This window comes from Astyanax mexicanus, chromosome 5 (assembly GCF_023375975.1).
Source record: "Astyanax mexicanus isolate ESR-SI-001 chromosome 5, AstMex3_surface, whole genome shotgun sequence".
Lineage (NCBI taxonomy): Eukaryota > Metazoa > Chordata > Actinopteri > Characiformes > Acestrorhamphidae > Astyanax > Astyanax mexicanus.
Window position 1 is genome coordinate 57,832,501 of NC_064412.1, and position 13,157 is coordinate 57,845,657.

A 13,157-nucleotide genomic window follows, 5' to 3' on the forward strand; every position below is an offset into this window, starting at 1 on the left:
TCTCAGTCCTGAGGGAATATCACAGACTCCAGCCAACTTCCTAAAGTCTGTTTTTACCGCCTGTGGAATTACTCCAGCGTGGACGAGATGACACAAACAGAAGGTCCAGAAAACGACAAAAGAGTGACACCACCTCAACGGAGAAACTCATTTTTCTTCTCATTTTAAAAAGAAAGTAGTTCAGATATTGGGAGCTATTTTAAAGAATGAATCCTGATTCCAGGATTCCAGAAATCTCCTGGGTTCCTCTAGCCTGTTCCCAAGTGGATGTGTTCAATTCCATCAGCGGCTCACCTGATTTAATATCATTAATCACTGATTTACCAAACCAAATGTTGATATGATAAAAAAAAAAACTACTATATAAACTACTATAGCGTTTGGAGGGATGCTTCAAAAAAGTGAGATACAGTGATAAAGACTAATGATGTTTCATAATATGTTGAATTACCAGATTAAAGTAACATGTAGGGCTCTGCAGCTCGATTTAAGGCGTGCCAGAATGTCTTTGCTATCGTAACGATGGGAAAAGTACACCTTGTACACCTGTGCAAGGGTACTAATTCTCCTAATTAATCTGTTTTGGGCGTAACATGAAATAAACCAATCAGAGGGTCACTTGCTCATCATTCTCTTAAGAGCCAGGTGTGCTTTGACTTTGTGACTTGGTGGATTACTATTTAAACAGCGCAGCTACCTGGACGTGTCCAATGTTTCTTAGCACCTGTGTTGCTAAGATAGTAAAACTCCAGAAATGTACCTGAACACACCTCATTTCCAGAACACCACGCCCATCAGTGTAGATATATTCAGAAGCTCTGCTGATGTTTAAACCAGACAGGAGGAATATAGGAGTGAAAATAGACTGCTGGCAGGGTGCAAGATAGCAATGAGCACTGCAACTCTCCTTGCACAGGGTGTTTTTTAATGTTTAATATTTTTAGTATAAAATATTAAACATATTTAAATATATTAATTTTGTTTCTCAGCTCAATAAAATGGGCTACTCTTCATTATTTATTACAATAATGTTAATTAAGCAGTCTATTCATTTCTCTGTTAGTTTAAATGGATCTTTTTGACTGAACTTTAGTCGTGAACAGAGCGAGTCGTACCTGCAGTGCACCGCTATCGGCCCAGCGTCCGGAGGATTCAGGAACTTCACCTGCCGGACGAAGCCGAGCAGCCCGGTGGCGTAACACGGCACACCGTGATCCGGCCAACTGGTGAAATGAAACTGCCGGATCTCCCTGATCTCATGATGCCCCTTCTGAGAGAGAGAGAGAGAGAGAGAGAGAGAGAGAGAGAGGGAGAAAAAGAGAGAGAAAAAGATTATGAATTTTTAATCAGATCTGTGGTTTACCATAAAAATGTCCGCAATAAAAATAAAGTGTTTTTATCACAGCAAAAGTGTGACTAGTGCCGTCACTAACACCAATACTAGTGATATTATCACTATTACATTACTATTACTCTTACCAGTACTGATACTACCCACAGTACTGCTTCTACTACCCCTATCACTACCACTACTACAATTACCACTGCTAATACTACTCCTAGTACTACCACTATTACTACCACCACTACTACTACTATACTACTACCCTAACCTACCACAATTGTTACTATCACTACTACTACCATTACTGCTACTCATATTGCTGTTGATACTACTGCTACTACTACTACTACTATTACTACTTATACTACTCATATTGTTACTACTACTGTTATTGTTAATGCTATTGCTAATACTACCAGTACTTGTATCACAACCATTACTTTACTTATATTGCTGTTACTACTACTATTACTACTTCTTCTACTACTACTGCTACTACTACTACTACTAATATTGTTACTACTATACTGCTACAATACTACTCAGTTTACTATTACTACTAGTATACTACTCATATTGTTACTACTACTACTACTACTATTGTTAATGCTATTGCTAATACTATCAATACTGGTAACACTACCATTACTACACTCTAAAAAACAGAGGTAATAGAGAAGTACTTTTTTGTTCTCAAAGGTACTCTCTTCATAATTGTACCCTAAAAGGTAAAATATTGGTCTTTAGAGGGTCAGATGTTCATTCATAACAGCAATATCATTTAACCAGCCAAAAGGTACATTCAGTATTCTGAATCACTGCACTAATAAACACTATATATTTTAATTGCACATTTTTATTTGAAAGCCTGGCAATTTTGGATCATCAAAGTTTTTGAGCCATATTTAGTTGATAATAATATTTACTGGCAAGAAAGATGGGTACAAAAAAGGACTTTCACTAAAAGTTAAAAAAATAAATATTACTATAACTACTTTGCTTACTACTAATAATAAAAGTAACACTTTTTAATCCCCAGCGGTGCATCATATCAGTATTACACTAATGGTAGTGAACTGATTGGTTACAGGGAGGCCGGTATCTGTTCAGTGATGTTTATTGATTCTACAGGACTGAGATCAGATGTAAGCTGGATGTTCAGAGACAGATAATCAATAGAGCTGATAAACAGCTGCAGAGAGATCATATTTATTGATCCCTTTCATACAGGATGTGCAGATAAATGGACAGTAGATTTATCAGTGAAAAATGCCTCATTATTATCAGCTCTTAGTTTTTAAGGGCGGCAAATCCCAGTTATTACTTAGTACTGAGTATCAATTACTACCTACTAATAACATTCTTCATTTATTAACTGCATTTTGTGCTCGCTTGTGTTGTTTTTGTCTAATACTTTACTACTACTACTACTACTACTACTACTATTGTTAATGCTATTGTAAATACTACCAGTACTGGTAACACTACCATTATTAGTATTAGTATTATATTGCTACTACTACTTCTACTACTACTGCTAATACTATACACATATGCTACTCATATTGTGACTACTAATATACTACTATACTACTACCATTAATGCTATTGCTAATACTACCATTACTCTACTTACCACTAACTCTACTTCAATTACTCATATTGCTGCTGCTACTTCTACTACTACTACTACTACTAATATAGCAGTATGACTAGTATTATGTGTTATGTATTATGTAGAGTAAGTGGTATTAGCAATAGTGTTAACAGCAGTAATATAGTAGTATAGTAGTAGTCACAATGTGAGTAGTTTATGAGCATTAAGCTGCATTAAGGGTTTGATGATCTGAAACATTTAACCCATAACACTTTTTCAGACCACTGTAGCCGTAAACCCAAACAATGAATGAATGCTAACGTTGAGTATTCAGTCCAATCTCATTTACATCCTCAGCTTTGATGCACTATTAGCAATGCTAACATCAGTGCTAATCACTTTTAGCGCTGTGTGTCTCTTTATGCAGCAACTCTTCGCTTCTTTAATTCTGTGAAACTATGGCTGTGGCACTTGAGACTGCAGTGGCTCTTTTGGCGAAAGCTCTTTTTCACAACACACACACTTACTCAAACACACACACACACACACACACACACACACTCTCTCACACACACTCTCAGAGCTATAAGCGAGCGATCCCTTTCCTTCACACCTCCTCTCCTCCGCATTAATGCTAAGCTAAGCTTTTGATTACGGTTTGGGCTTGAGCGGCGAGTAATCCACGCCTGGAGGTGCTGATACCGTGAAGTGCGGACCCACGTAGAGGCTTAATACAGAGCGTGTGCGAGTGTGTGTGTGTGTGTGTGTTTGTGTGTGCACTAGTGTGTGTGTTTATGTGTACATGTGTGGACAGTGCAGTAACTGAGCTTCTATAGAAGGTGGAAGTCTGCTGAGCACCTCGACAGCGGATTTGTGGTTATTATATTTTATAACACTAACACACACACACACACTCCAAAACACACACTCCAAACACACACACACACACTTCAGCAGTGTAGATAGGAGCGGTCGGCTAATCTCTCTGAGGCCGAGCATTAACATCACCTTTCCTAAGTTCTGCTCCCAGCAGGACGCTATTAAAGCAGGCGAGACGCGTGAGGCTTTGAAACCCAACGTCTCCAATCGTCTCCAGCGCTCATAAAACACAGCAGCAAACAGGAGAGACAGAAAGAGACAGAAAGAGAGAGAAAGACACTTCACTCCGTCCTCCTCCTCCTCCTCCTCTTCATCCTCCTCTTCCTCGGCGACGCTCAGAGAAGAGTGGTTTAAGGAGGAAACAGACAGCTGACGCTGGAGACAGATGGATGGAGCTGTTTTGTGGGACTCTGCTGACGGCGTGCTGTTCTCCGCTCAAGGCTTACCACCTCTCAAAGCCTCCCAAAGCCTAATTTCTCCATCTATCAAAGCTTCCCTCCCTTCCTACATCTGTTCCACTTAGATTACAACGCTTAACAATGAAACGCCACCCGCCACCGCCCGCCACCGCCCGCCACCCGCAGCACAACACCACTGCTGTGTTTTTGCCTTCGCAGCAAAAAAATAAAGAGAGAGAGAGAGAGAGAGAGAGAGAGACGGAGCTTTCGCTAAGCTCACGCTAAAGAGCCTGAAGTTCAGAAGTTGAGAATTAAAGAAATCACGCCTGACATTTACTCTCATCTGCAGAGAGAGAGAGAGAGAGAGAGAGAGAGAGACAGACGATCTCATGTCAGGATGTCTGTAAATAAGACTGAGGGCACGAATTCAGGGACATATACGTTGTAAAGCTGTAGAGCTGTGAATCGTGCATCTTACAAAGTGATTTAGGGCGTGTCAGTGTGTCTTTGCTATCGTAATGATGGGAAAAGTACACCTTGAGCATCTCGAAACTCAAAGCAAAAGGCATGCACTAATTCTCTTAATAAAGCATGGGTGTGGTTAATAATAATCTTGGGCGTAACATGAAATAAACCAATCAGAGCATCTTAATTATGCTCATCATTCTCTTTAAGAAATTCATTCATTATTTAGAAATTATGCAACTAATAAAAATTGTGCATAAGTAATGTTCTATAATGTAAAAAGTCTTTCAATGTAAAATTTTACCAAAAGCAGGCCAATATAAAAAAAAATAAATAAAGGACAGGTAAAGGACGTATGCTACCTTTTGGACGGTGAAGGTGCGGATGACGTATTCAGCCAGAGGGTCCGTCTCGATAAGCGTCACTTTGACGTCTCCGTAAACTTCAGTCTCATCCGGCCAGTAGCGAACACATTTCACCTGCGTGGATGAAAAGAACCCCAGATGAGAGCCAGTTTCATCATCAAAACGTTTTTGATTGTCTTTTTTTGTTACTGCACTTGAGGATACTTTCAAAGTTCTTAAAATTCTTCTTTTCAGACTGACCTTCATTTTTTCTTATAGTTTTTTTTTTTTATTTATTTAGTTGAGTAGTTGTTTCTTCTCATAATCTGGATTCGAACATTACTGAAATATTCACTATTCACTGTATACCTGTAACTCTACCTCTTCACTACTTTACTTTAACTGATGCTCTCAAACGTTACATTAAGAGACAAGAAATTCAAGTAATTAACTCCCTTGTCTTAAGTGTTCCCACGTGTTAATTTGTAGCTCCACCCCCTCGTTACCTGTCCCTGCGTGTTTGCTGTTTTCTGTTTCCTGTATACTTTAGTATATATAGCCCCTGTGTTTTGGGTTCTTGTAGGTTTTCACGTTGATTAGTTTGCTTGTTTTATGTCTAAGTTAAATTTTTTTGTGTTTAGTTCTTTGGTTTATTATTTTATGTTTCACTATATATATATATATATATATATATATATATATATATATATATATATATATATATATATATACTCCTTTATACTTTTTTATACTCTTTTATAATTTGATTAGATGCCTAAAACCTCTGTACAGTAAATTTCAATACTGTAAATCGTATGCGTAAACATCTGTGTACAAAAAAAATAATATTAAAGCTTTTGATCTCAACAGACACAAATAATCTTATTACTTAAGCAGCCATTTTTTAAATCAATAGCAGAAAGGGCTTATGGGAACCTCTATATAAATCTATATAAAGTACAGCAAAACAAGTTTGACCACATACACACATAAACACACATTAAATTAGAAGCTATTAGATCTGGTTTATCGTTACCCAATTCCACAACACTGACTAAACTCACTCAGAAAAAAAAAGCCATTTTCACAAACAACGTTATCAAAAAAAGGAAAGGCTGATGACATTTGGAAACACAGAGCGTCGTGATGAGTGAATCGGCCACCTGTCAGAAACAGTGTTATCTCTGAATTAACACCCCGAGTGGGTGAGGTCCACTGGAGCGCAGCGTAAAACAGCGCTCAATTATTCACGCTGTCACAGCAGATAGCGCAGTTATAAACACTGCCCAACACCGAGTCTCACAGCCACACACTCACTGAATCCTCACTTAATAAAACTTAATCAGGCTCGAGCACAGAATCTGCTGCGTAATTAATATTCATATACATGATAAACATTAACAAGAAAACATTCTGCTGATGCTTTAATGCACAACTCTGCACTTACAGCACATCTGTACTTATATATATACCCAAAAGCTTCCCAATCCTGGAACACTGTGATACTCCCAGCTCTCTATATTCTACTGTTCTTTCATTGTGTCTTTGCTATCATAACGACAGGAAAAGTACACCTTGCACGTCTCGAAACACAATGCAAAAGTCATTTACTAATTCTCTTAATTAATCATGGGTGTGGTTAATTTTAAGCGTAACGTGAAATAATAAACCAATCAGAGTGTCTCTTGCTCATCATTCTGTTTAAGAGTAGATCAGGTGAGCTCTGTCTTTGGTGGATTGTTATTGTAACGGTGCAGCTACCTGGACGTGTTCAACAAACTCTTCTCAGCAGAGGAAACTGAGCTGCTGGTTGACGCTGTGAAGGAGCTCCAGCAGCTCATTTACGGGAACAGCAATGTTATTTTATTTACTATTCTGTTTATTGTTGATGTAAAAGTTGGGTTTGTGCTGCTGTGTGTTCATGTGTGTGTAATAAGTGGGTTAAAAACACGGTTATTTACGGAACCAAAAGTACATAGGTGTTCTCTCCTATTGAAATATCTATATATATATAATTTTTTTATATAATTGTTCAGTGTTTAATTCTGTTTTGTTTGATCAGACAGTAAAGCGTGTAAAAATTCTAACTGTGTTAAAATTCTGATTTAATTCAATTTTGAACTTAAAGAGAAAATGTGCGACTTCTTCACACTCCCTAATTAACAGACTGTCTCTCTCTCACACACACACACACATACACACACACATGAAAAAAGAGAAAAGCTTTTTTCATTCCATAACACACACACATGCACATTGGTTTTGCTATAATTGTGAGGACCTTCTATTCACATAATAATAGTTATAATATGAATAATTATATCATATATATTTTGGTAAAAAGAAAAGGGTTAAAAGTTGTGAGGGCCACAAAAATGTCCTCGCAGTCCTTACAAAGGTAGCTAAACATACACAAACACACACACACACAAACACACACACACACACACACACACACTAAACGTACCCTGCCCACTTCCACCAGGTTGGTTACCATGACGATGCTGGCAGAGTTCTCTTGCCAAATCATTCGCCAGAAATCTCTCACCGTCTCCTGCATGGGTCCTGCGGGAGGATGGAGACAGACGAGTTTAACACCACCTCAAACCACCTCCACCCCTCAGAGCCCTCCACCAATTACTGAACATCCCCCCGACCCCTGACCCCCTGTAGCTCCGCCCCCACACTGCTGTAATTACCTTGTGTAGCGATGTAATGCCTCGGCCTGTGGTAACCCTGCAGAACAGCACAACACACGAGAGGTCAGACCAATCACAGCGCCAATACAACACCCACAGTGCCCACAAAATACCTACAATGCCCACACAATGCCCACCATTACCTGACTGTACCATCCGACCCAAACTCTGTCTCGATGTTTTTCCTGTCCTCCTGTTTGTTTATATACTTTCCCTGCACATGGCCCTGTGTGTTTTCTCTTGTGTCTATGTAACAGTATTTTCACCTGTGTTCATTTGTAGCTCCGCCCCCTTGTTACCTTCACCAGGTGTTTCCTGTTTCCTGTGTAAGAGCTGTGTAAGAGCTGTGTAAGAGCTGTGTTAGAGCTGTGTGACGGCTCGGTTATATTATGGAGGTAAATGGGTGTAAATGATTCACGTTGCTGCGGTACCGATGCGAGAGCTACTTTCTCCACTGGATCTATAATCATGTCGCGCGGCATTATTGTGGCTAATAAAACGATTACCGGCTCCGTGGTGCGGCGGATTCACTGTGAGGATTGAGCAATGTGTTGTTGTGAGCTGAAGTTGAGCGTCGCTGATCGTTAATGTGTTTCCCTGTGGCTGAAACGCGCGAGAGCGTCCGGCCGAGTGACATTTAGAGCCGGTGTAATTCTCACTGCGCTGTAATGGCTCCTGATAGCCTGGTGCAAATCAATTGGTGAAACGCTTTATTATGCAGTATGGGAACCAGAGTACGGACCCGTCACCACTGTTCGTTCTATAGAAGACTTTTTAAAAGCTACAAAAAACTAAATATATATAATAAAAATGATTTTCCACCAGTCCACAGTGCACTCTGATTTTCTGTGCTTTATAAAATCACTGCAGTTCACTATTCTGTGCTATAAAATCCATTTTAAAGCTTCCATAAGACATATAGGACCTATTAAAGGTTTTACTGTATATCAGTCCTTTATTTCACCACTGCAGTTTACCACTGTTTATAGTGGGATTTCATCAAGGAGGGCACTTTTATATAATGCTTTAGAAGTTCATATCATGGTCAGGTTCTGTCAAGTTTTTAACCTGCATTTATTATATTTCTTTCAACATATGAAAAAAATATATATATCACACATGCTTTATACAATATCATACATGCTTTTCATTTTTTCTTTTGACAAAAAAAAACAAATCTCTACACTAAAAGGCCTATTTTTGTATTTATTTATTTATTTTGACCAATATTACATTTTAGACTATGCAGAATAAAATTCTCATTTTTACTAGTGTTTGAATTGGCATTGTAGTATTTAAAACAATATTTATAAATGTCTGAAAGAATTGGTTTAGTACTCACGTCTATGTAGTTGGCGTTGATGTAGTCGGAGTGGGGGTCTCCCTCCAGCAGCTGCAGTCGGACTCGAGTGTGATCATCTGTGGGGTCAAATATTCGTAGAACAGCCGGTCTAAAGTTACACTTACACTTTACAGGATAAAACACACTGAAAACGCCCAGAATACAGATCATCTGCTCTGATCTGAGGGACCTCGCTTTGTTCTACCTGTTCGAAACCCATATAGAGCTCTATAGGCGAGTCGTCAATTGTGCATCATGCAGCTCGATTTAGGGCCTGTTGGTGTGTCTTTGCTATCATAACAACGGGAAAAGTACACCTTGACCATCTCAACAAGCGCCAAAGGCATGTACTAATTCTCAGAGTGTCTCTTGCTCATCATTCTCTTTAAGAGTAGATCAGATGAGCTCTGTCTTTGGTGGATTGCTATTTTAAAGGTGCAGCTACCTGGACGTGTCCAACAAACTCTTCTCAGCAGAGGAAACTGAGCTGCTGGTTGACACTGTGAAGGAGCTCCAGCAGCTCATTTGTGGGAACAGCAATTTTATTTGATTCACTATTCTAAGATAGGTAAAGATGTTTGATTGGTGGCTGTTGTCAGGGTTTTAATCAGTCAGTGGAGCTCCTGTGTTTTCTGTTAACAAGATAAACAAGATAAAACTCCAGAAATGTACCTGAACACACCTCATTTCCAGACCACCATGCCCATCAGTGTAGATATATTTAGAAGCTCTATTGCTATTTTACCAGTGCAGGTGCATGGCCTGAAAATATACTATTGGCGGGGTGTAAGCTAGCAATGAGCATCACTAATCACCTTACACAGGGTGTAAGATAGAACACAGAGTGTCTTATTGTAGCTACAGAACTTTAAAACAGAAAAGGTAAAATCTTTTCAGCACCACTGATAAAGCTTTGAGAGATGCTCCACAAGAGCTCCTAAGCTCCACACAGGTAAGAAAGGCAGGTAGAAATGAACACTTTCAGATAGAAACACGGTCTCTTTAACCTGAACCCACCATGCCACCAGCGATCACCATCAAATCACCATCAAATCCAGGAAACAGGCCTGAACCCCCGGCCGTTAATTGATTGGATGTTTCTGGCTGCAGTCAGCGTCTCTAAAAGAAGCAGGTCAGACCTGCCGACCGTTAGCATGTAGCCTCTGGAGCCTCTCTTGCCCCAGAGCTGCCGCGTCTTTTTGGTAATTATCAGTGCGCTTCAGGAGAGAGAGAGAGAGAGGGAGGGAACGGAGTGATGAGAGGATGGGTAAAAGGATAAGTCTGACACTTGCTCCGCTCTCGCGTGGCAGTGAGCTTTGATCACGGCGAGAATGCAAATCTGGTGTCGAGAGACATCAACTGTAGCCTCTACAGGCAGGAGACAACTCTACAGTCTCTCTCTCTCTCTCTCTCTCTCTCTCTCTTCCTTCCTCTCTCTCTCCATATCTCTCTCTCTCTCTCTCTTCCTTCCTCTCTCTCTCCATATCTCTCTCTCTCTCTCTCTCTCTCTCTCTCTTCCTTCCTCTCTCTCTCCATATCTCTCTCTCTGTCTCTCTCTCTCTCTCTCTCTTTATTCCTCTTTAACCAATACACCCACATCAACATCCTTATATCCAGTATGAATCTCTAATAACATTAGTAATATTTATATCCTTAATAAAGTCTTAATAACATTTATATTCAGAATAAAGTTCTAATCAAATTAATATCCAGTATGAAGCTGTAAAAATATTAACATTAAATTCTAGTGACATCTGCAGTCTCTCTCTCTCTCTCTCTCTCTCTCTCTCTCTTTATCTCTCTCTGTTATTTTTCCTCTTTAACCAACACACCAGCGTCTGACCTCCACGCTCTGAAGAAAAGAGCTGAGTGAATAAAGAAGAGGAAGAAGAAGGAGGGATGAAGGGATGAAGGAGAGACAGGAGTAATTAGACTCCCTGTGATTCGGCTGTTACTGTGAAAAGCACAGCAGAGGTTCCTCCCTGAAGCCGAGGCCAAGAAAACAGACTTTAATTGGACAGAACTGACCAGACTACAGAACTGCTGCACCAGACCCTCCACCTTCAGCACCTCCACCCTCCATCTACTGCCCTTACCACACCCTCCATCTACTGCCCTTACTACACCCTTCATATACAGCCCTATATATATATATATATATATATATATATATATATATATATATAGTACATACATTTATTTGTGTGTACAGCATGAAATTGTTAATTTTAACAAAAACAATATTCTCTAAAATCTCGGCATGAAACCCCAGGACTTCTTCTTCTTCTTCTTCTTCTTCTTCTTCTCCTCAGTGTTGTAATAAACTCTTCCTCCTCTCTCTCGGCCGCTCGCCACGCGTTCACACCTAACCAGCTTATTAAACGGCGGCTCGGTGGAAAGGTGCTGTCAGACCGAGTGCTGCGTGTACTGTTTGTGGAGGAGAGGAGCATTCTGGGAGTTAATCCAGTTAATCCGGTTTCAGGCCCTCAGAGATTAGACTCTCCGTCCCCGGAGAGAACCTGAGAGAGCGTCCGGATGAGTGTCACTCTAATCTGAATAGAATTAATCCCATAGAGTTCAGTTAAGGTGAGGTCAGAGGAGAGACTGAAGGTCTTAGAGCACCGGCTCTGTTCTGTAGAGACAGACCTGATATTTAATAATATTAAACCTTTTTCTCTGATAGTTTTATTATTTTTCATATAGATCTTATTATTAGAATCAAAAGGATTATTTCTTTTTGTTTATAGAGGATGAGCTAATGTGATAAAAATAGCCACAGAACCCAATAATAAGTAATGAATATCGTATGAGGGCATCACATTCTAAATGTTATAAACTGATATATAGAACTTTACTTATTCTAAAGTGCAGTAAAGATACTTAAAGATAGTGATAGGGATAATAAAAGTTGTAAACAATCAATAGATCCCATTTTTCTAACAGTTTTTTGTAATAACTGTGTAGTTACACATTAACAATCCATGTAATAACACTAGTAATTACTAGTGAAGTACACATTGTTACAGATTAATTACAATTGTACAGTTTATGTAATTACACAAGTACCAACATCAATTTTGACTTGTGTATAATGGGACATAGTGTGTGTGTGTGTGTGATTTTTCACATGCAATAGTGTGTATGTAGAATACAGTATGTTGTGTGATACGAAGCTCTCCACTATGTATTACTCCGCCCACATACAGGTAACCTAGTAATGATGCTGCGCTTACAAACCAAATACAAGCCAAACAGCACAGCTGCAAAAAAAAATGGAACTACTTTAACTGGCAGAGTTTTTATAACCAAACAGATCCTATTTTCTCCTCCTCTTTAACTCTTTAAAATCTTTTAATAAACAGTGATAATGGAACTGTGGTATAATCCGCCAGTTAAAATAGTTCCATTACTGTTATTTTACTATTGCTGAAATATAGCCGTTATACAAAAATAATAACTTATACACTTTTTGCAACAATTAAGACAATAATCCTGATTTACCCTCTTCTATAAAGTCATTAATATATCAAATACATCAGTTATGGTAATTCTTCATATGAAGAGCTGAGTAATGAGTCTGCAGTTAAAGAGTTAAAGAGTTAAAGCGTGATTCTGCTCTGATGCTGCTTCTTATTTCGTGGGGTTGTGACAACACTAATAACAACAAAAGAAGTAAACACGCGCCGGCAGGATGTAGCCGGAATGCTAATCAGCTAGCTTTGGTCAACACATCAGAGGAAGCTGCTTCTTTCAGACTTCAGGGGAAGCTCTGAAGATTCTGTCGGAACGTGAAGGGAATTAATGTCAGTCAGAGTTTGAGGAATTTATACACACACACACACTCACACACACACACTCACACACACACACACTTACACACACACACTTATACACACTTGAAAGAAGGAAACACACTTCAAAAGCTCACCTCTAAACTCCACCTAATGAAGACGAACAGGCCGGATCCTCACGTGTGCGAGGCTAACCGTGCTAACCGTGCTAACGCGGCGCGCTGAGTGGCGGGTAGTGGAATGAGGCGGAGTGTACACTTTTCCCGGTGGAATCGCGTCCGTATCCCTCTGTTCTCT

The 13,157-nt window shown here is 39.4% G+C and overlaps 1 protein-coding gene across 12 annotated transcripts in view; it reads right to left on the minus strand.

Moving 5' to 3' along the window:
• The window catches only part of ptprt (protein tyrosine phosphatase receptor type T), a 248,900-nt gene that overhangs the window by 24,589 nt on the left and 211,154 nt on the right, over positions 1–13,157 (minus strand). For all 12 annotated transcript variants that reach the window (XM_049479917.1, XM_049479923.1, XM_049479919.1 and 9 more), the window contains 5 exons: positions 9,070–9,146; positions 7,728–7,764; positions 7,496–7,593; positions 5,047–5,163; positions 1,116–1,270 (listed from right to left, as the gene is read on the minus strand). In XM_049479917.1, the coding sequence (XP_049335874.1) occupies positions 1,116–1,270; positions 5,047–5,163; positions 7,496–7,593; positions 7,728–7,764; positions 9,070–9,146 (484 nt within the window). The remainder of the gene's footprint in view (positions 1–1,115; positions 1,271–5,046; positions 5,164–7,495; positions 7,594–7,727; positions 7,765–9,069; positions 9,147–13,157) is intronic.